Below are 23,277 nucleotides of genomic sequence, written 5' to 3' on the forward strand. Positions count from 1 at the left end.
ATAAAATAGAATTAGATATAATAAGATATGAAATTCAATGATTTTGCTATGTCATATTCACCGTTTGATGAATCACAACAACGGAAAAGGATATATTCTTTTATTATCATGGTCATTGTTTGGTATTTACGACATATCGGTATAAATAATAATGAAAATGGATAAACGGAGATTGTAAGAATTTCCGACAATTCATTGTAAGATTGTAATCGGGGTGTATCTGATTTTTGGTATTGTCTATTTCCCGCCCTTTTTTTAATGGCGATCTTAATGCTTTTTGCTAGTGTTTTAATGCTCATTAACAACCTAGCTATTGTATAATCAAATTATTTGTATCGATTTTGTACATGCATCGCGATTAGTATTACCTAGCAATAGTCTCATGAAATAACAGCCTATTGAATCAAGTCAATCGCATTTAACCAAAAAAAAAAAATTTGGTTGTGAAACAGTGCTAATATTCTTTGTTATGAAAGAAACGATTAACATTATGCTCACTTAGATTTCTAGTTATTTGTCATCGACCTTGGTGGTCACAACTTACAAGTAAAGGAGTCAATTCCCACTCACTTTGTGAATATTGCTATTTTGATTTTAGTAAATTTAACACGGCCACTCTCGTCAAAATCGCATGCTATTTTCTTTTTACAAAGACAAAAAAAAAAAATCACAATTACATAGAATCTAGCTCGAAAAATATGAAGACGCACATGATTTTTGATAGCTCGCACGTTGTATCATGTTTTAAGTTAGTTTCACGAATTATAAAAACAAATTAAAATAATTTTGACGAAAAGTGCGAGAAAAGAACCAAGACAAAGATAAAGTGAGTGTAGAGAGAGTTACTTATCTTCTTTCTTGCTTAACCCCATGTGGAAAAATACGTCATTTTACGCGTAGATTGAAACAAAACAATGATTATTATTATTTTTTTTGTGATTTTCTAATTTTGGTATCTATTTTTATGCTGCTTTGTTGACCGCCACATGATTCAACTTAATCTTTTAGAGTAGGTGAAAAAATAACCAAAACTCCAAAACTAAGCCCATTGCGACACATTTGCCTTAAAAAAATTTATGTGAAAAAAAAAATATCAAATTTATACATATGTTACACATATAGCCTTCGTCAATGAGCACTATTAAAAAAAATGTTTACACGGACGCCGAAAAGCAAACAGTATTGGCATGACCTCTATGTGGCTTAAGTGAAATGAAAACGATGTAATTATGGCAGCAAAACTATCCGATGGAACCTTGGTGGAGGGCAAATGGGTCACATAGTTACAAGTTTGGAGTTTCTATGTTACAAGAAAAATTATAGGGTAAATGCATCACATAAAAAAAAGTTCAGGGTAAATAAGTTGCAGTAGGCATAGTTTAGGATTTTTTGTGGGTTTTTCCCTTTAGAGTGTGTTACACGAATTTATGGTTTTTTCAGTGATCATGCAATAGACCGGTGAACGATAGTCTAAGACAATTTCAAAGAAAAGTAGATAGAAAATAGAGAGGACACATCGAGACTTACATGGTGTGGTTCGATTCATTACTCACGTTCATGGGGAGAGCAGCCGCAAAAGTTCCATCGTAAATTCAAAGAAGTACAAGCAGATTGCACATGCCCTCAAGTATTTCCCAATAGTAGAACCAAGCAATCCCAGGAATATTTTCCACACAATCTCCCATAGAGAACTCATCTAAGAAAATTGGAAAAAAAAAAAAAAAGACCTCAAAACTCCTCTTGAATGCTCTAATATTGTGACTTACAAGATAGGTCAAAATTATTAGCTTATAATCCCAGTCTCAAAAGTTTCGTGTTTCGCTCGAGCATCCGACTAGAATGGGTCGAGAGAATGCTACATGGCCTATAAATATCATCACAAGTTGTGGACCCAGTACCATGAGTAATGACTTTGCGAAGGAATGATATGATTTGAATGTGCTATGATACCACATTAGACAAACCGCATTTTTCTAAAAATTTATGTCGATAAGTGGAGAGTGGCTATTGAATATAAGGTTTTGACTAACGAGATGCGACATTTTTGTACTCAATCTAAGAAAAGGTTCATACCTACAGTCCGTTTCTCGATTTTACTCCGAAACTCTGCTCACCCTAACAGAAATTAGGCTACATGTCCAAAAGAATCACAAATTGTTGTATGTGAATATTTTCGGACCCAGTCTGAGAAAAGGTTCATACCTCCGACCCATGAAATGAAAGCTACATTTGAATTCGTTGTTTAAGATTTTGCATGGCTATTAAAGTGGACAACAACCCGTGATTGCACAACTTTGCATTACGTATGTGGCCGTTGATCAGTGGAATACTGACCGTCGGATTCGGGATTATTAAACTAACAAACGGAATATAAGGTTTGGTCTTTCGGACAAAAGTGTGTCCGGTCATGGTTAAACTCTCCTGAAACGGAGAGGGCCGTTGACTTTCAACAACTTCATGAGACCGAGTGATGCTTCAACTGAGCTCGCTTGCAGGTGCTCGTTCCAAATTCATGTCTGTACTTCTGTTTTCTCGACATTTCTGCTGTATAATGGTTATGTTCAGTTAGCGAGTGAGTTGGATCGAAGCTAAGCTCGAAACAAAGGACTTTGATCGCCTTCCATTGAAGTTCCTTTGCCGATGGTTTGCCAGTTCCTTCTACTGGGTTTTGTTCAAGATCTGTAAGCTGATATTGCTTGCGTGTTTGAGAGTTAACGCCTTCTTGGAAATGAAGAAGAATGATTGGGTGAATCAACGACAGGAAGAAGAATGAGAAGGAAGGGGGAATGTGAGTACAGAATGGAGGTGAACTGAATATCAAATGGTTTGACCGTCTTGTTCTCTCCACACCATTATTGGTAACTGTTGATTAGATGAACTGGTGATGTTCACTAGCTAAAAGTATCGAGGGTCCTTGTCGAGCATCCTATACTGAATTAGTGGATGGTTTTGGGGGATAATTCGCTATTTTTTCGTTGATGATGTTGTTGGTGTTAGCGGTCTACCCTAGCAACTAATCAAGGTTGATACTCCAATATTAGTTGTGGATTAGGTTGTGTCGAAAAACGACTTTCACTATACTTATGTAGTCATAATGTGTTACTAGAAATCGCTTATGACTTGTGGGCCAAAAAGGATTTTGAGTACACTGTTAATGTTTAGTGAACCTATAAGGTTGCACACAATAGCGAACCGAGTTCATGTTTTCTCTACACCTTGATCTATTTAAGAAGTAGACTTTAATTTATTTTCATATTCTAAATATTTACGTGATCGTACATGTTATAAGATAACGATTAAACGCATGATTGGAGATACACGGTTTGGCGGGCCCAAATCGCCTAGCCCCGCTTCTTTTGTTACGCGTAAATGTTGAGGCTATATATAGCCAATTATTAAACCCCTTGAGAGCGTGGAAACCCTAGAGACGCCTCAAAGAATTAAGAAAGTCTCGTCACCTAGCATCCTCTTGTTCCAGCAAGTGATGGCAATAGTAATTGCTAATGGTAGTCCTTCGGCTATTCCAACTAGTAGCAAAGTAAGTGAAGAAGTCAGCATAGTTAACATCCCTTGTGGTCTCAGGGCAACTCTCTTTATAGCTTCATATAATCCCTTCAGAGTATGTGACTTCCCTGAGAAGTCCCGCAGGCCTGAATTATCATATTCCTTCTTGAGCTTGAACCGCGAGAACGACACAACAATGATGATTATTGAGATGACAATACCGATTATTTGTGTCGAATTGCTCAGCTTTCTGAGTTGCTCCTCTACTGGTGTCCTTTTTGATGGACGAGCTCTGCTCAACATATTTCCCAACTTTGTCTTGGCACCAACTGGGGTCACTAGCATTTTTCCAGTACCATCAGTTACTTTGAAACCATAAAACACGAATGGATTATGATCATTGATGATGGGATCAGCTTTGTCATTCACTTCCAAAGATTCAGTGGGTATGAGCTGTTGAAGTTTGTTTGTTAAAACAAAAAGCTGCCTTTTCAATCCCACATAGGATAGAAAGAAGGGTGCAAGTCTCTTTATTAGTTAGAAGGCCACAATAGTCTTTCGGAATAAAGAAATGGGCAAGTGGGCTAGACCCCACTATACCCGCGTGCGGGTGCGCGTGTGATTGCGCGATTATTAGACGCGATTATTAGAAGCACTTAGCACGCTTGCGCGCCGCGGACGGAAATAAACCTTAATTATTATTTTCTTTTTCGAAATCAATTTATTTTATTTTTATATTATTAATCATGACTGTTCGGACATGAACAGTTGCGTCCGAATGGCGGTTGTCTCTTACGAACGGTTGTGTTCGAATGATTGTTATCACTCACAAACAGTCATGTCCAAATGGTAATGTTTCGGACATGAATTGGTGCGATGTTTCGGACATGAAAAGGTGCGTTCGTACATGGGCGGTTTGGACACCAAGAGGTGTGTTCCATTAGTATTATATATAGGACAATTTTGTTCAATTTCTGGGACAACTTTTATTTCTTTCGTTTTCCTACAAAAGAGAGACAGCCAATCTTCATTGTTTCGTAGAGAGTTTTGGAGAATTACTGGAATTGCTATCCAGTAATCTCATCGCGACTTTGTTGTATCCTGAAGGGAATTTGCCAGAAACCTATAGCAACTTCGTGGGGCAAATTGATCCTAAAAGAGAGTGATTACACGCCTCAAAGTCCGACCACATTGTTACTACATTCCATTATTTTTCCAACATGAGCAAACCATCAGCAGGAACTTGCTCCCCCTTCTCTAATAGCACAATGTCTCCCAAGAGGACATCGGAGATGCAAATAGTTTGACGGCATCCCCCTCTCAAAACATGAACTTTCGGTTCCTGATTTTGCCAAAGCTGGTTTGTTGATAGCTGACGTGAACTTTCATTCCGAGAGTCACAAATGGATTGGACTATGACGATCAGAATGACAGCACTTAGTATAACAGCCGCTTCATACCAACCTGTGCTCAGTCCTTTCTCCTTGATCCTAAAGGCAAATGACAGAATGTCCAAAATTAGGAGGAGGAAAATGGTGCTACTGTTGCAAGATTTCTTGAGGAAGTGGATGAAGTTTCTGTTATGAGCCTCCAACTTGGGTTTGAGGATTGCCATACGTCGGCGATGGAGGTCCTCCTCATGACCCGGAATTCCATTCGCCATGTCGCTGTCGAGGACTTGTGCTATCCATTGGACACCTCTAAATCCTTGTAAAGTAGTCAAATCCTTTTCCATTAGCATTTTAGCAATATCTTCATTTGTTAGCTCTGGGAATCCAGTACCCGGAAATTCTGTGCTCTGTAATACATGAATATGTTACTTCAGGTTTAGAAACTTCTTCCCAATGTTTCCACATAAGCTATATTATTTCACAGCTTAAATAGTATCACGGCATAGCAATTCTAGATTTTTATCTGAAATATCTTGATTGCATTTCAATTATATTTCTAACGCCCAAATAATATGTGCTTATATGATTTGTACAAAGAATAATAAGCAATTTTTAATGAATCCATGAATAGACAAGTTCTATCATCAACATACATACATACATACATACATACATACATACATACATACGTACGTACGTACATACGTACGTACGTACGTACGTACGTACATACTTACTTACTTACGTAGAATGACACGTCTTAGTTCTGGTGTAGCAAAATAAGAAAAAGAAAAGATGTTCAGTCTTTGTAATCAGATGCATTGTGGATTACCAATAAGTATCCTTGATTATGTACAATAGTACTAGGTGACCTGGGGTTATTTCACTTATTCAGAATTCAAGCATTGTCCCTTTAATAGAAAGGTGTGATCGTCTGAGTTACCCTGTAGCTGTAATGCTTTAAAAACTAGTACAACCTGAAGGATCACTACACTTATCAATTGATTTTCTGTTTGGACTTTGGCAAACCTTGTTATAGCTCAATTTAAGTTGAAGTTTCAAATCTGAAGTGCTTCCAGTATGCTCCTTTTTCAAAAGCAGTAAACTCGGTGAAGCATAAATTCGATGGTCGGAACTTGATTTGTGGCTTCAAACATGTGACATAAATAAATCGGTTAGACATTACATTGTTGGTACTAATGAGTAATACCCTGAAAGTAGCTTTCAAGTTCTCAATCAACTGACTCATTTACTGAGAGACACTTTGCAATGCTTTTTTTAACCCAGTAGCCATGGAATGCAACTGAGACTAGTTGATCTTCTGAATAGAAAATGCTCCCACCATATTGCCACTGAGAAGCCTAAGAGACAATTCTACTAATTTCTGTTAGTTCAATGAATGATGTTCTTTGGCACATCCTTGCTCTAGATGATGAAGACAGGTATTCTTGTGAGCGAATATGGGTTAATCACACTTGGAACTTTTATGACTCAATAGGACATGGAGGAAGAACATCCCAGTTTGGAGTTTCACGTTCATCAACGGGCAAGAAGAAAGCTAGCCACACTTCCGGGTTCCTCTCTCTCTCTCTCTCTCTCTCTCTCTCTCTCTCTCTCTGGGGCAGATGAGACTATGAGTGAAGACTGGTACCTACCACTGGGAGCAGAAAACTGAAAAAGGGCGTTTAGCCACGTTCTTGCTTTCCCACCACTGAGGCATTTTTAGTCATAAGTACACTCCAGTGTGAATAGTTGTGTGAGACATCACCTTACCGCCAAAAGTTTCACGCGGACTTCAAAATTTAGAAAAAAATAAAATAGATTTTTAAAAAATAAAATTTAACAGAGAAATTTTAAAAATTTTCAGCTTATTTTTAAAATTATTTTAAATAAAAAAATTTAAATTTAAAATGGACCTCCGACAGCCACGTCAGCATCATATATTAATAAAAAAAGTGTCACGTAGGACTTCCGACAAAGAATATGGGAGTTGGCACTTAAGTGATATTTTTTCAAAAAACTTACCACTAAAATAATCGGATTGAAACTTTTGGCACTAAAGTGTCCTTTTACCGACATTTTTATATCGATACGAGTGATGGCTTTTATATTTGCATGTATGTATCATCTACTCACAACTTCCCCTCAACATATAAAAATGTAAAGATACTCTTTGAGTTCCGCTAATACATGGAAGAATTGGGTAACATGTTAATACTTCACATATCTCAGATTAAATTAGAGTCAAAGCGCGCGTTCCGTACAACTTCACGAACGGCTTGAACATATCCATTTCAAGGCGCGTCCATGGCTTTCCTTGTTGTTTAGCTGTTAGCTGAGTCGTGGATATGATCGTGGATCAGTTCGAATATCTCTAATTATGAGTTTTTGTCATATAGAAATCTCGCGTTGATTTTTCAAGCAACTACACGCCATTGACCCGACCCCATGATCCATCCTCAAAAAAGATGATGGTGACCACGAAGTCAATTGGACAGGATCATATGCTTTTGTTTTTTTTGCTGAATTGGAGGTTCATTCACCGCGAGGAAGCTTCGTATTTACCCTCCACTAACCAAAGACAAGGCAGACATTGGGAATCGGGAACCAGTAAGTGTTCGGACCGACCTTTCTGCGGTTGGTTGCTCCAATAAAAGAATGAATCTCGCTCCGATAAATTTGTGTCCAAAAACTGTGTTTCTCCACGGATTCTGTCACAAGTCAGTACCTTGTTGCGAAAGTAAGAGATCGAACAGATAAAATAGATTAAATACGAACATAAATTGAACGTCAGATTTATGCGATTCGATCATGGAGATCTACGTCCAGAAGGAGGTAGCAAATTTAATCCAATGAAATAAAAGATTTTGCCTCGAAGTTGTTCATTGGACTCACGAGTACATGTCTAGCTTTTGGTTACCTTGGTCATGTTCCTCGATTCCTCATCAATATCGCAAAATTTACGGCACTAAATGAATTGCCAAAGCTTGAAAGTTGGAATTAAATTCTTTAAATTGTCCAGATTGACACAATTGTTAAAATGTGAAAAAAGTTTAGGACTCAATTGAAAAAATCGAAAGATTCAAGACTGAATTGACGAAAGTGTAGTAGGTTTAGGGGCTTTTTTGTACAATTCTCCCGATTTTTTGTAAAGCTTGATAATTTGATTCTTCAACTCAACCTCGTTGGGACACCCTCTAACCGTATCTGGGACCAAACGCCGCCGCGGTTGCACAGTGTGGCTTGTGATGGGTAGTGAAGCGGAACTACATCGGAGTGACAACGGTGGTGGGATAGCCGGTAAGTATAGTTTAGAGAAAGGAGGAAGAAGAAGAAAATAAAAAGTGGGCAGAATACCCGATATATGGCTTTCAAATATACGGAAAGATCATTTATTTATTGCAATTTTAAAGGTTCGGAACTAAATTGAACAAAAAAGGTTTCATGGATTACATTAAATATCGAACACGGTTTCAAAGACCGTCCTTCCGATTTATCCCCCACGTCTCGTGAAATCTAAGGAGTAAAATTAGGCGAACTCAAAGTCCTTCTTCTTCTAGTCGTCATCGTGAAGTTTCCAAGTTGCTTCTTTCCCTTTCTTTTTTATTTGCTAAAAGAACGGAACTCAAAATGGCAAAACCGCCAATTGATTTTGTCTTTTTCACTAGCAAAGATATCTAAAGTGACAGTTAGCGTACAAAAATATAAATAATACCGAAAGGGATTCCCAAAGCATGGAAAATAGAAAATTCATCAATCACGTAAACATTAAAGCCATAAATTATTGTCGATAACAAAAAAAACAAGGGAAAAATCCAAAAAAGGGCCCGAAGTCTTCAGATTTTTTTAAATAAGAGCCCCAAGTGAACGTTGTTTCAAATAAGGGCCCGAAGTCCTCATATTTTTTCAAATAAGGGCCCCAAGTCAACATTGTTTCAAATAAGAGCTTGAAATGACTATAAAATTTCAAAAAAGGGCTTGATTTAAGGGCATTTTAGTCTTTTTACTTATTTAATTTTTTTCTTTTTTATTATTCTATTTGTTATCTGTTTTCTCACCACAAAAAAAAAAAAACTGGAAATCGGACCTTCACAGGCGGGAGGGGCGGCCCTCCCGCTCGTAGCCACCGCCCCACCCGCCGGAGGGTGGTAGGCGGTGGCAAGAAAGCCTGGCGGGGTCGCCGGAGCCTCGCGAGCGCCGGCGACCCGGCCGAGCCAGGAGCGAGGCCTCTCGGCCTCGCTAAAACGGGAGAGGGTCGGGCCCTCTCCCGGATCCGGGTGAGGGCCGGCGGTCCCCGCCCGGATCGGGGACCGCCGACTGTCGCCCGGGGACCGGGCCGGGTCGCCTGGTCAAGGCGACCCCCCACCGCCGACGAGGCGACGGCCGGCGGGTCCCCGATCTCGGGCGGGGACCGCCGGCCCTCACCTGCATCCGGAGAGGGCCCGACCCTCTCCGGTTTTGGCGAGGGCCAAAGGCCCTCGCCTCGACCGGCGGGTCGCCGGGGTCGCCGGCGACCCCACCGGCCTTCACCCCGCCCGCCGACCCCCCACCCGGTGGGCCGGCGTGCCACAAGCGGAGGGGCAGCCCTCCCGCTCGTGGACGTTTTTTTTTTTAAATTAATTAATTATTTTATTTATTTATTTATTTATTTATTTAATACATAAATCAGGAAAAAGAGAAAAAAATGAATAAAAAAATTAAAATGTGAAATGACGAAAACGCCCTTCGGTGCGGACCCTTTTTTGAAACATTATGATCACTTTGGGCCCTTAATTGAAACATATTATGTCACTTTGAGCCCTTATTTGAAGCATAGTTCACTTGGGGCCCTTATTTGAAAAAATCTGAAGACTTCGGGCCCTTTTTTGGATTTTTCCCAAAAAACAATTAGATTGATTATTTTCAACGATACGAGTGATCTTTTCTAGAAATTTTTTTTTTCAAATCACTCATTTTTCACAAAACAAACACACCCTAATTGAAGAAATGGTTAATACCTTGCTCGAGGCAAGCGACGCTAGGCCTCACTTGGCCGCCCATCGGCTACGGCCATAGCCGGCAACCGGCCTAAGGAGAAGAAGGAATACTAAAAAAAAAAAGATGAAAAAGGAAAAAAAAAACAATAAAGAAAGTAATTTTAAAATAAATTTTATCCGAAAAATAAAAAATAAAATTTTCAAATTTTGAAAAAAAAAACAAAAAGAAGGTAAAAAAATAATTAAAAAAAATAGTTGAAAGAGAGGAAGAATGAAAAGTGTGAAAAATGTTTTCCTCTTCTCAAAATGAGGAAATCATTTTCTTTAGTTTTAAAAGGTTTTTTGTTGACCGGAAAATATTTTCCGTTGCCGCTCATTTTCCGCCCCCCAAACACAGGAAATTGAGAAAAAAAATTTCCTGAAAAATATTTTTCGTGAAACAAACAGAGCCTCATTTGCTAAAAGAGAGGAACTCAAATGGCAAATCTGCCAATTGATTTTGTCTTTTTCACTAACAAAGACATCTAAAGTGACCATTAGCGTACAAAAATTATTAATAATACCGAAAGGGATTCCCAAAGAATGGAAAAGGGAAAATTCATCTTTCACCTAAACATTAAAGCCATAAATTGTTGTCAATAACGAAAAAAATTATTAACTGATTATTTTCAGCGATATGAGTGACTATTTTCAGAAAAAAAAAAATTTAAATTTTTTTTATTTTTAACAAAACAAACGCCCCCTAATTAAAGAAAAGATTAATAGCACGAAAAACTCCAAATTGATAAGATCGTGACAAATTTTTTTCGAATTATTTTTAAACCACAAAAAATCCCAGATTGCTACGCCCGTAACAAATGTATCCCACATCGATATATTTGTGACAAATTTACTCTCCGTTAATTTCTCGTTAAATTTTACTATCAAATTGTTGAATTGGGTGACACATAACTGTTGATGAGTGTACTAGTTTGAGATTTTTACCCTCTGTTTGTAACGGATGTATTAGTTTGAGATTTTTCGTGGTATTAACCCAATTTAACGGAAACTAAAGACAGGTAAATTTGTCACATGTATCCCAGTTTGGAGTTTTTATTGGTCAAAAAATATAGTTTGGGCTAAATTTGTCACAGTATACCAGTTTGGGGTTTTTGGTGGTCTAAAAAATAGTTTAAAGTAAATTTGTCATAGATGTATCAATTTGAGATTTTTTTTTTTTTTTGTATTAACCCCGAAAGAAAACAGAATAACATCGTAGCGATGTTGATACTCAGATGAACTATCCACAACAATTGAACTTCTTTTCACTTGTTCCAATTAGAAAACAAACGAGAACATCATTTTGTTTTCGCTTTATTATTCACGAAAAATTATTTTCAAGTTTTTACAAAGAAATCGATCGACAAGCTACGGCGCGAAATGCATCCTAGACTACCTTCTCTTCATTATAATTCACCTTATCAGCTTAGTAATCCCAGTGGTATAAGCTTCATATGCAGCTGGACATGCCCTTATAGAAAGAGGAAACCCAGCATGCTCTTCTCCTTAATTTTCTATCTTTCCTATGGAGTCGCCCCTTGGGGAATTCATTTCGTTGTTTCACTCAAACGGACATGCGAGCAGTCTGAACCCTAAAACTCTAAAGACTAGCCCTCAAGTTCTTTCTCGTCCGAGAACTCAAGATCTCATCGCGCCCGTCGTCCCGTTTCTCGTTGCTCCGGTAGAAGTTTTCTTCTTTTGCAATGCAGCGAGAGTTGATTGAAATCATGGAAAATATCTTAACGCGAGCTATCCGGCAAAATCGGACGGTTTCGTCGGGAAAAAAAATGATGGTAGGCCGGAGATCAAATTCAAGACTCGCGATAGTTCGATGTGGTCGTGTGGATGCGCAATTCATGTACAACCAGTACACACACAAAAAAAAGATTGTGGACGTGGACGTCGTTGTGGATGGACCTTGCTTCTCTGGTTCGTTTCATTTTGTGGAAGTTTACCAGCTTGCATTCACCGAGAATTCAAATTGAATGCCATGTATGCTGGCGTATTGTAGCTCTGGATATGTATCAAGTACATGCAGATATATTTCCTTTCTAGGGTGAGTTTATTTCGCGTAAAATTTCATGATAATAAAAACATCTTTGGTGGAAATTTTTCCGAAGAAAATGATTAGCTTTCATTTGTTTGGCGGTATGCTGAAAATGTGTAGCTGGAAACGTTTTCGGGTGCTTGAATCTCATTTGAAATAATGGGTACCGAAGAAGGTGAAAAAGTAAGCATTTGTCAAGAGACTTTTTTTTTTTTTTTTACAATAAATTCAATGACTAATTATGGAGTATGGACGGTGAAGAGCATTCTGGGTTTTCCTCTTTCTAATTCTTGCATATTCTGTTCTATTTGATCCCGGGTCCCTGTGAGCAAGAACCCACTTATGAACCACATTGGAAAAATTGTAAGTTTTACATCTTTTGCACTTTTGTCAATTCAGTTCTAAACATTTTTTATTTTTTATCAATTCAGTCATGTTAGCTGCAAATTGTTGACATGGACGTCGGTAATCCTATGTGGCACTACCACGTTGACGTGGACAACTTTCATTAATAATTTAATATTTTTTCAGATTTTTTTCTCTTTTGTATTTTCCCTTTTTTTTTCTTTTTTCCCTCCTTTCATCACCCTCGACCTCTGACACCGAGGGTCGCCCTTGCCCGGGCGGGCGTGGGCGGCCCTCACCGGGGGGGGGGGAGGTCGAGGCCAGGTGATGGCCGGAGGGAAAAAAAAGAAAAGCAAAAAGGAGGAAAAAAATAAAAATATCAAAATATTGAAAAAAATATTGAAATAATATTAAAAATTATCCAAGTCAACGCCAGCAATGTCACATAGAACCACCACCATTCGCGTCATCAATTTCCAGTTAATAAGACTGAATTGGCAAAAAAATGAAAAAGTTTAGAAGTGAGTCGACAAAAATGCAAAAGATTGATGACTTTTTTGAAAATTTTCCCTACCAACAACTGATGGATCTACAATGCAAGTTATTTGTAGCCCTAAAATTCACAAAGAAACCAACTAGCACAAGAAATCAAGTTTTCCCTCCAAGCCTCATCTCCCTTCACGATTCTATAATTCCCGTGATACTGCCCCCTCAATTAAATTAACACGCTTCAGAGGGATTGTTACCATCTTGTTTTTTGAATTTTTTATTTTTCCATTACCACCAATTTGATATGTCCTATTTGAAAAAAGAAGCCCTTCCATTATTTATTCATTGGTAATAAAATAAATGTTATTTAAATTTTTATGCATTGCTATTTCTTTAAAACTTAAGGAGAATATTATCCAAAAAAGTCCTAAATCTATTTTACGGCGGCCAATTCAGTCCTAAACTTTTTAAATTGACCAATTTAATCCTAATCCTTTTAACGATTTTTCAATTTTGGCCAGAAATCGTAGACGTAGACGTCGACCGTCCTACACGACATGGTCGACGCCGACATGCATAATTTTTGCAATTTTCTTTAAAAACATCGCTCACCCATAGTGAAAAAAAAAAAGCAACATAAACTTAAAAAATTAAAATATATATAACTAATTAAAATTTAAAAAAAAATAATTGTCAAAGTCAGCACCAATTATGCCACGTAGGATTGTCTGAGTCCACCGCAGTGGTTTCCTGTCAAATTTAGCCGAAATGACTATTTTGACAAAATGTCAAAACATTTAAAATTAAATGGCTAAGTTAAGAAGTTCATGACTAAATTAACCGTCGTACAATCAGTTTAAGACTTTTTGGATAATTATCCCTAATTTTAAGAGCAATTGGTAATGATCTAAAAAATTCAATGCAAGTTGCGAACCCAATACCACAAGTAAAGTACCGGGGCTGGGAGAGGGATCACGATCCGAACCATAAACATAGGCAAGCGATATGTGATATTTTGAAGGTTAAATAGCCCAAATAAGTCAATGGACAGGAATCCGCAAGTAATGAAATGGAGTCAATTTGAATGGACTCCGCAATGTCGTCCACCGGAAAGAAACAGCAAATGGACCGGATGATCTACAGACGTTGTTGTCCATTCACACAACCTGCTGTTCGGAGCACTCCAAGAGAGCCCCATGCTGAGGCCAGCTCGGCTCGGACCAGTTTTCCAGAGCCCCAGCAGGCCTTCGCCGGCGAGTCGCTTCCGGCTTGGCTTGTAGTCATAGTCTTTTAGCTTATGTAGTGGTCGGCCTTCCTACAAGCACACGCCTTCCAGAATGCCTCCTTGGTTCTGGATGAAGCTGTCGTCCCCACATCAAATGAGCGAGAAACAAAATGGTGGTCCTCGTAGGGGTCAAATTCGAAAAAAATGGCCAGAAACACAGTCTAGAAAGTGGCTTTTCCGGCCTCAAACGCCTTGGGCAACTTCACAGTGTCGGACTTCGAATGAGCTTTTCTTTATTATACCAAGCTGTGTACATAGTTGCAGAAAAACCATGCTACTCTGCTACCTGTGTACATAGTTGCAGAAAAACCATGCTACTCTGCTACCTTTTATCATGTGAAAATCTACGAAGTTCGCATTCCCAGAGAGTGAGGAACAAATACATGTGAGAAACAAGAAAAGAACACTGACAATGTGTACTAGCGCCCTATGAATTGTGAGCACTCAACCGGAAGTGTGTATACAGACAACATTCCCCCTTATGTAGGTGGGAGCAAAACTACAGAGTCACAGCAAAATTTACAAAGCCACCAACTAGCACAAGATGTCAAGATTCACCTCCAAGCTGATGAAGTCGACATAGCTCTATTGATCCAGCCGAGATATAGAGCCCCCTCCCTAGCCTCGATCCTATAATTCCCATGATACTGCTTCAGCATATCGAGCACAGCACGAGTGACCGATGCATTCAGCGGTAACTGATTGAAGCCGGCCATTTGGAATCTCGACCGCCATTTGCCGAAAAGCTCGTGCCTTTCCATCCTCTCACGCCCCTCACAGGCTATCACGTTCACAAGTTCCCGGGCCACACAGTTCTGCTCCGCAGTGATCCGCTGCTTGTCATCCCTCAACCGAGCCACGTCGATGGACTCAAACATGGCCTTGTAATAGTCGAACGTCTCGACAAACCTTGGAAAGAATGAGGATGTGTTGGTGTTGGATTCTTGCTCCACGAGGGTGACCACTTTCGGCGACAAACTCTTGATCATTCTCAAGACCCGGTCTCGGTGATTCTGAGTGCTCACGCTCTCATCGGGTATGTGATGTAGTATGTAAGGGAAGTTCACTGCGAGGGCTTCCCCGGGCTGAATCATAAGGTTCTGTAGCTCAACTTCAGATGAAGAAACGGCTGCATCGTGGAACTCGAATGGCACGTTACATGACTGTGCGACACTCAAAAGCCTCTGGCCTACGACCTCCAGCCCTGCGCCACGAGCAAGAGTTGAATCAGAATCATCGATGCCAGTGATTCGGAGGTGGGGGGGCCCACCAGGCCTCTGTGCGAGGGCCTGGATGAAAGGGATCCACTGGCTGCCCTGCGCGATCTGGAAATCGACAATGTGAATTCCCCGTTCATTTTCCATGACTTTGGTGATGACGGCATTTGCGGACACATATGCAAACTTCCAGTAGGGGCAGATCTCATAGATAACTTGCATGGAAGTCATCAATTCTGCGCTCGTAGGTTCTTTGCACTTGAGCTTTCGGTAAATAATGCTCCCAGAAAATTCCAATCTCGCCCTAAGCCCCTCCAAGAGGTAAGCACCAAGTCGCTGAATTGGATCACCCATAACTGACACCATTTGCTCCAGCACATCCATTAGACCTGATGCATTAGAAGTATCAGTATCAGAGATTGCTCTTGCACAGGCGATTACCACTTGTTTCAGGTCAGGTTTAGGCACCATATCTCTAACTCGGTTTGAAGGCCACATTGATTTGGGGAAAATATTGTGGGACTCGTTCTTAAAGCAACAACCCTGGCAATCACTGATATCTGATTCCGGTCCCAACAATGACATCTCCAACTCCCTCAATTTGTCTTGGAAATCATTGCCATAGTCGGCAATGGAAGAAACACTTAATGGCGACCCGGACCAATTTTCAACAGAAAAATGTCGATCTGAGAGAAAGGACTTCACAAAGGGAGTCCCGTCAGGCGAGGTGCTGATGTTGGAAGCAGAATCACAGGAAACAAAGCAGGAAGCTGATGTGGAAGAATCGAGGGTGAAAATTTGTTCATCATAGGTCTGGATCGATGCGTCGGATCCTTGGCTAACCGAACCCTTGTTCATGCCACCGTCTGTGAGCTCGTAGTTGGACAAATAACACGGTTCGATCATTTGCACAGGCTGCTGATAAAACCTGAGGACATTGGCAGAACTATGGTGCTTCTGAAAACTTGGCATCTGGAGATAAAACCAATGGACACTCAGCCCGAGCTGAGAGTTGCGATCCGCTGACTGGGATGAATGACTGATATGCAATGACCCGAGCGACTCTACGAGAACAATCGGGACACCCGCTAAGCTTTTGATGCAACACGCTGATTCACGTTTTAGCAGAGCCGACAAGACTGATCACTTGGCAGATTCAACAATATCTGTTGCAAGAAAGAGAGGGAAAACGAAAAGCGTCAGCAGCCCAGTTCTTTCTGGAAAGAAGTGAACAGAGAAAAGTCATGCTTACCAGAGAAAGAAAGTATCAATAAAGCGACAAGAGAAACAATAAAGTTCGCCATAAAATGAAAATTCTACGAACATGTGGTATCTCTGGCGGTAGTGAACATGTAGATAGACACATGTAAACTCAACACAGTTTGAGTTTCTTATGGCTTGTTTCCGACATCCATTTTGGCTCAAGCCCTTCTTTCTCTACTGGAATCACTCGGAGTATGGTCAATATTCGACAGCGAAAACCCCGCACCTTTCATCATACCCAAGGCCAAGCCGATTCGGAAAGTATGACACTAGAAGGGACAATAGAGAAGCTAAAGAATTCCATGGCATGGAGCATCTAGGTTGAGACGCGAAATTAGTAAAAAGGGGACTGACAAAAGAAGCCAGCCAAAGAAGATAGAGGAAAAAAGAAGCAGAGATGCCTAAAGAACAGCTACTAGTGACAGGAAAGGGGAAAACAAGAAACTAGTTGACCACTGTACAGAAGATGACAATTCATGAACCATCGAAACAGCAGGACAGGCAACACTTTGAAGTAAAGACCAGGTCTCTCAACGTGTACTGTCTCTCAGTCAACAATTAGATTCCAAGCAACAACACTTCGTGCAAAACTCCATACTTTACTCCGGCAAGTTTGCCACCGACTTTCGAGACACAGCTAGATTTCGACAATCCTCAACACCATCAATCGCAGAGTGTTACGGTACTTGTGAAACGAAATGAGATTCAATCAAGCAGATGAAACGGAAAGAAAGATGATTTAACTTTAGAAATTGCACATTCTAACGAGCGTCCACCTCTATGAATCAAGAACCGATGCAGGACTCAAATCGAGGCGTCAAGAATGCGATCCAACGATCATTCGGTGAATACCGGAGCGGATTAGCAAGCACCCACCAACAGAAAATCACCAAAAAGTTTCGACCCAAATCCACGACCACCGTCCAGACAACTCCCCCCAAAGAAATCGCAAAAGCTTGCTCATTTCGCATGAATTGAAAAGGAAAACAACGAGAAGGAATCAGCAAGAGTATGTTCTTCAGCACTCACACACCTTTAGCTGAAGAAGAACGCTCTGCAGTCGCCTCGATCACGCTTGTACAACGACGACCGTCGAGCCGTTGTTCCCGATCTCAAGAGCAAAGGAAGGCCAGTGGGAGTTTTATAGTTGGCGCGCAGTAACTAGTGCCACTCAAGTTGCTAATATTTACGATAGTTGCCATCCGTCGGACAGAATAAATCGGAGCGCGTAAAACATGCTCGGTCGTACTACCGACAAAGTCGGCATTACAATTGACAGCGTGTGGACTGTGGGGAGCATCGACAACGCCGTCGAAAACAAATAATAACGATAATTATATTAACAATAATAATGTTATTATCAATATAACAATAAATTTCCATTAAAATTTTAAACGGCTTTTCACCTCAAGCAAATATTTAATCTAAAGAGTTACAGCTGAATTTTTCGGTGAAGCCTTAGGTACATTATTTGAGATTATTTATAAAATATACCGTATGATTCATAATCGAATGTACATATTGAGTAATCAAGCGTCTAATGGTGATTTACAATATTTTCTTCGGAGGATATTTAATATTAGTAATTAAGTTGATCTTTCGTCGTAGATGTTCGATTTAGAGAAGAAGACTCTTTATCAAGAATTTAATGGAGATTTACCATATTTTTTACCGGGGATGAGACGCGGACCGAACTAGCAGATTTTGGGCGGTTCCCAATTCTTGAAATTGGAATCAAGATTGTCCGGTTTTCGATTCCGGGTGTGAAACCAAATCACGTAGACCGCACTAATACTCTTTTTATTAGCAAGTTAATGATAATTAATCATATTTTTCCACATCTTTACCCTCTTTTATCGAAATTTTTATTGATTAAACATCCAAAACGCTAAATAATGAGAGTTTAGATTCTGCAACAATACTTGCAGATATCACTATCGGTTCCTAGTCCACCCGAGATCGGACAGGACCGGTTCGAGACTACGTGGGCCAATTAGCAATTCCATAAACAGGGAACGGACCCTTTTAATCCGGTTCACGACTCAAAGGTGAAAATCGATTAAAAAAGTAAAAATCGACCTATCCTGAAACCAGTCACTCATGTCTTTCCTTCGCGTGCAAATCCGGAGAACTGCCCACTGTTTTGGTCCGACGTACATTTTGCGTAGTTGGAAGAAACTACTGATTTATTTATTTTTTAATTACGCAAGCTGCAAAGAACACGTGCTAAAACACAATTCAAAGTCAGAGGGCACGTGTGGAGATCCGTCAAATGGCAATCTGGTGATTTCCGCTGAATCGCGGGGGCTTTTGTCGGGAACCGCGTTTTACCGGGCACGTTGGCACGCCCTCCGAAGCTGCTCGCGTTGTTCTCGGATGATGCTCCATTTTTTTTTTTTTTTTCGGGGTAAACTTTATTATTTGTTGATTTAAGAATACATATGCAATATAAATAAAACAATTAAAATCATGTGATGACGTGGGAATTAGCACCTTCCACGTCATTTCCCATAAAAAAAAATAATATTGGCGACTAGTTTAGGGTCGGATAATGCAACAAGCCACGTCCCAAGTGGACTATTCTCTTGGTTTGTATGGTATGCCAATATCAGCAAGTAATTAGATACTCTAAGTCAAACATGTCATTTCCACTATAAACATTTGTCCATTGTCAAATCATTTCGAGCAATTCGACGAGTCGTTTTTTTGGAAGGCTTCTCCAAAATATTATGTACTCGGAATCTAAGGGCAGGCATGACAATACTTCTGCTTTATAAATCAAATTTTGCTTCCGAGCAAAAATTGATTTTTTTCTTTTGGTGATAAGTAATTTTTTTTTTACTTCTTCAAGTGTCTCCAAAATTACTTATGGAGCAAAAAAAAATTACTCCATAAGTAAACAAAATAAAGTTGCTTAACCAAATAAATTTCTGCTCCATTAATTACGTTATCAAATAAATTTATGCTCCATAAGTGTTGTCATGCACACCCTAATTTTTTCTTTCTTTCAGAATGACAAATGATAAAACCCTAGAACACCTCCATTAACTTTTGAAAATGAATACCGATGAAGGCTTCGCTTGTTTCGTCATAGGCCGGCAACGCTTGGCCTCGCTTGCTTGTGGTCGTGGCCTGCAATCGAATGAAGAAGAAGGAAAAAGGAAAAATTTTAAAAAGAGAAAAAAAATTAAAAAAATTCTTATAATACTTCTGGTGCTTATGAAATTCTTACTAAAATTTGGATGTCTCAATTCTCAGGAAATCGCACCAAAAACTCGGATTTCTTTTGGATTTCCTTCTTGATCAATCATAACATCGCCATTATCATCATATTGTATTATCATATCGTTGTCACATTCAAATTCTTTACAATTACATGCAATTATAGCTCTGATCACTTCTCATCTTTCTAGAGGTATGTTTGGTAATGCTTCCTTGATTACAGCAAAAATAATGTCATCGATATGAGCATATCGGCAATTACTAGATCATATGATTCTAATACACATTAATTCTCGGGCCCCTCTGTTACCTACTATGTTCAAATGGCTTTGAAGTTGAATCGTATCATTCTTTAATATGTTCTTTCAATGTCAACTCAAAGGGCGAAGTAAATTGCATAAAATGCACTTCTAAGTAATTGTCCCATAAATCTTATATCTATTTGTATGATGAAGAAATAAATACATAATGAAAAAGAAAGTAAAAAAAAATTAAAAAGAAAGGAAATTTGAAATAGAGGCGGAAGGAAAGATGGGGAAAATGTTTTCCTCCTCTCAATAAGAGGAAAATATTTTCCCCACTTTCGAATGAGTTTTTTTCATCGGTGAAAAATATTTTCCTTGACTAGCTTATTTTCCACGAATCAAATCCCAAAAAATCCAAAAAATGTTTATCTGAGAGTTGTTTTTTGCGAAACAAACGGAACCTAAGAATTGTGAATCGGTACCCTATGGTACACTTACCCAAACTAATTTTTGTCTCATGAAAAATCCGAATTGGTATCGATGATCCAAATCTACTCTCTGTCAATATTTCATCCATTATACTATTAAAACGTACACATGCAAAACACACGTGATAGATGATCGCATGACGGATCTGACGGGAGAATGGCAGATTCAAAGTGAAATCATGATAAGGACAAATAAATTCGCCCTTAGAAAAGTATATCATTATCACTTTCCTAGTCCCAAAGAGCTGCACGATACTTTTCATGAAATGTTTCAAATCAATTAGGATAGTGTGTCAAAGAAATTGACTTTCAAAGCACCAAAAAAGAAAAAACCAAAAGGGGGGAAAAAACATAAAGGAGTCAGACGGACACAAACTCGAGTGCAGCAATACTTGGTCTTTCATTTGGAATTCCACTATTGCATGCTACATGTTGACTCACATCATATAGGGTGTTTTCGTTTCGCAAGAAACGACCGATAGCGAAACATATTTCGCTAAAAATAATTGTTTGTATCGATTCTTCACGACAGTTTTCAACAACAAAGGTATTGAAAATGATTTGGTACACCCAATTCGGCGTGGCTCTTATGCCCGTGTTGAAATCAATTGGATGTTCTTCCCTTCACGTCTCTTTGACGCTTAAAGAAGCTGTTGGTTCACGAAAACGCGTAGATATAAATTGTTATCCATAATAAAAAAAAAGATTTTCCGTTGACTAGTTATTTATTATCGATTTTTTAAAAATGTATTTTCGAATCATTCATTTTTCGCCGATCAAACAAAGCCTGCGTAATTTGCAGGTTTAGTAGTGTTATAGCATCTAAATTTCTTTTTTAAGGACCTTCATAATCTAATTAAGATTATGTTCTGATGTTAATTAGCGGAGTGTATAGGTTTAACCAACGACGACCCGACCCTGGAAAATAAGGATCCGAAAACACCACGACCGTTTCTTCCTATTGACTTGAATAAGCTCCGAATTGAATTTATTAGTGAAATTGAGCTCAGTCAAAGGTTGACTCTTCTTTATATGAGGGCTCTGTCTAAGAAGGTCTTCGAGAAGTTCGCGCTCGCCGGCGAGCTAATCACAATTCATGACGGCCCTCATTAATTTGACAAGGCAACAAATTGAACTTGTTAAGCAAACAATAAATTTTTTTGCAATTTGGCATAGATTTGGACCCTAGAGATGAGCTTTCTTAAGCTAAATTTTGTGTCGTTTCGAATTGATGTGCTCGAAAGGACGTTAACGTAGGATGATTTTATTGGTGTCGAATCGAATAGAAAATTATGGCTGCTAAGAATGCGGCAAGCAAAACTTCGGCTCCGAAGCGACGGTGGCCCGACGAACTCGGCTGACTATGAAGACCCGCCCGCCGAATGATCCAATGGCACAAGAACATCCACCAATTGATCCAAACTTTTACATCAATGGGCGACATTTTTGTGGAGTGGAACTCAAGAGAAAACGAGGCGCTATGGTTGAAATTGGTCAGAAGTGTAAAGAGCGAGAGAGGAAAACGCAGGCTCTCTCATCGAGCATTGAGTCAAAGACCAGGATAGATGGGCCTGCATTGTGCTGGACTGGGCCGACAGAACAAGCCTTGAGCTCAAAGCCCATGAGTAGAGGTAATCATTGGCGGCCCAGTTCGATTCCTTAAATCGGGCATAACTTGTTATCCAGAGCCGTTAAAAAAAAAAAAACTTAAGCTTTTAGGTTGGGCGGACCCGCACATGAGATTATCGGGGCCAAGATTTACAACTAGAAGCCATTGTCAATGCAAATTTGTCGTTGGGCCTCTAGCGGCGCTAGTGAGCCTCGAGCCTATGATGAGGTCTAACTATGAGTTCCCATGTCGAGCAATACATTGGATCCATCTCTCTACGTGCACTAATCCGCAGTTTGAATTCATCAATTTTTCTCATGTTAAATGTAGTTAATCCCTTATAAATGAATATCGGTGCGCACTTCGCAAGTGCTTAAAAGGCACTCATAATTAACGGGGCTTCAAATAATTGACAAACACCGAAACTAGTTCGGTCTATCCAATCCAATGTACGATATAACATAAAAGAAATTAAATCTTTGAAGTCTAGCGAGACAATTCATCAGTGTGATGTACATAACTTGATGGGTTAGATCCAATGTTGCGATTCATATGTGTCTTTAATTGAACGGGTCACCTATAACCAGGCCATGGGTGTGGGTGATAAGCCTTGAGTATTTTGAAACCTTGCAAAGCATAGGTGAACCATGAATTGTGCTGATGGTGAGTAGGCCGCGTGCCATCATCAATTTCGGGGGTCGAGGCGAGAATGTTGGCATTCAGATATATATCTAATCTTGCATTTGGCTATATTTCAGCTACCACATTGGTAAATAAGTATTGTATGACCTTAAAGTAGCTTCGATGAGCTTTACAGCCGAGAACCAAAACGAACAGTCTCGTGCCTTCGACAAGTCTAGAGACAATATCACGAGTAGGGGTGAGCATGGTCCAAGTGAGCGATTCTCACCATGAAATCGGGAACCACCCACCGAGGGCCGGTTTAACCGAGAACCGCCCGCCCGTTGGTTCAATGGATCCATCCATGAACCGGACCGCTAGCCTGATTTGGTTCCGAGATGGGTCTATGGAGCCGATCCACAATCCCTACAAATTGCATTCATCAATTAATATCATGATGAACCTAGTTTCTATGTGGATACTTCTTTGTAAGGAAAAATGTAAGAATAATAAAGAAATCTGCACGAGGGTCTCGC

General features: G+C 39.5%; 2 protein-coding genes across 3 annotated transcripts; both read right to left on the bottom strand.

The window, feature by feature from the left end:
* Window positions 1–3,432: 3,432 nt before the first annotated feature.
* LOC125314287 (putative calcium-transporting ATPase 13, plasma membrane-type) lies at window positions 3,433–5,167 on the bottom strand. Its single transcript, XM_048276243.1, has 2 exons — window positions 4,735–5,167; window positions 3,433–3,932 (listed from the first exon to the last, which is right to left on the bottom strand). Exons 1-2 carry the CDS (start codon window positions 5,165–5,167, stop codon window positions 3,433–3,435), a joined length of 933 nt encoding a protein of 310 aa, XP_048132200.1.
* Window positions 5,168–14,365: 9,198 nt separating this feature from the next.
* LOC115725902 (scarecrow-like protein 21) lies at window positions 14,366–17,670 on the bottom strand. Of its 2 annotated transcripts, none has more exons than XM_030655563.2 (2): window positions 17,590–17,670; window positions 14,366–16,459 (listed from the first exon to the last, which is right to left on the bottom strand). In XM_030655563.2, the coding sequence occupies exon 2, from the start codon at window positions 16,263–16,265 to the stop codon at window positions 14,631–14,633; it is 1,635 nt and encodes a 544-aa protein (XP_030511423.1). In that variant the 5' UTR covers window positions 16,266–16,459; window positions 17,590–17,670; the 3' UTR covers window positions 14,366–14,630. The 2 variants fall into 2 exon arrangements, with proteins under 2 accessions (XP_030511423.1, XP_030511422.1); XM_030655562.2 differs by having other exon boundaries at window positions 17,586–17,663.
* Between the last annotated feature and the right edge of the window lie 5,607 nt (window positions 17,671–23,277).

This window comes from Rhodamnia argentea, chromosome 3 (genome assembly GCF_020921035.1).
Source record: "Rhodamnia argentea isolate NSW1041297 chromosome 3, ASM2092103v1, whole genome shotgun sequence".
NCBI classification, from domain to species: domain Eukaryota; kingdom Viridiplantae; phylum Streptophyta; class Magnoliopsida; order Myrtales; family Myrtaceae; genus Rhodamnia; species Rhodamnia argentea.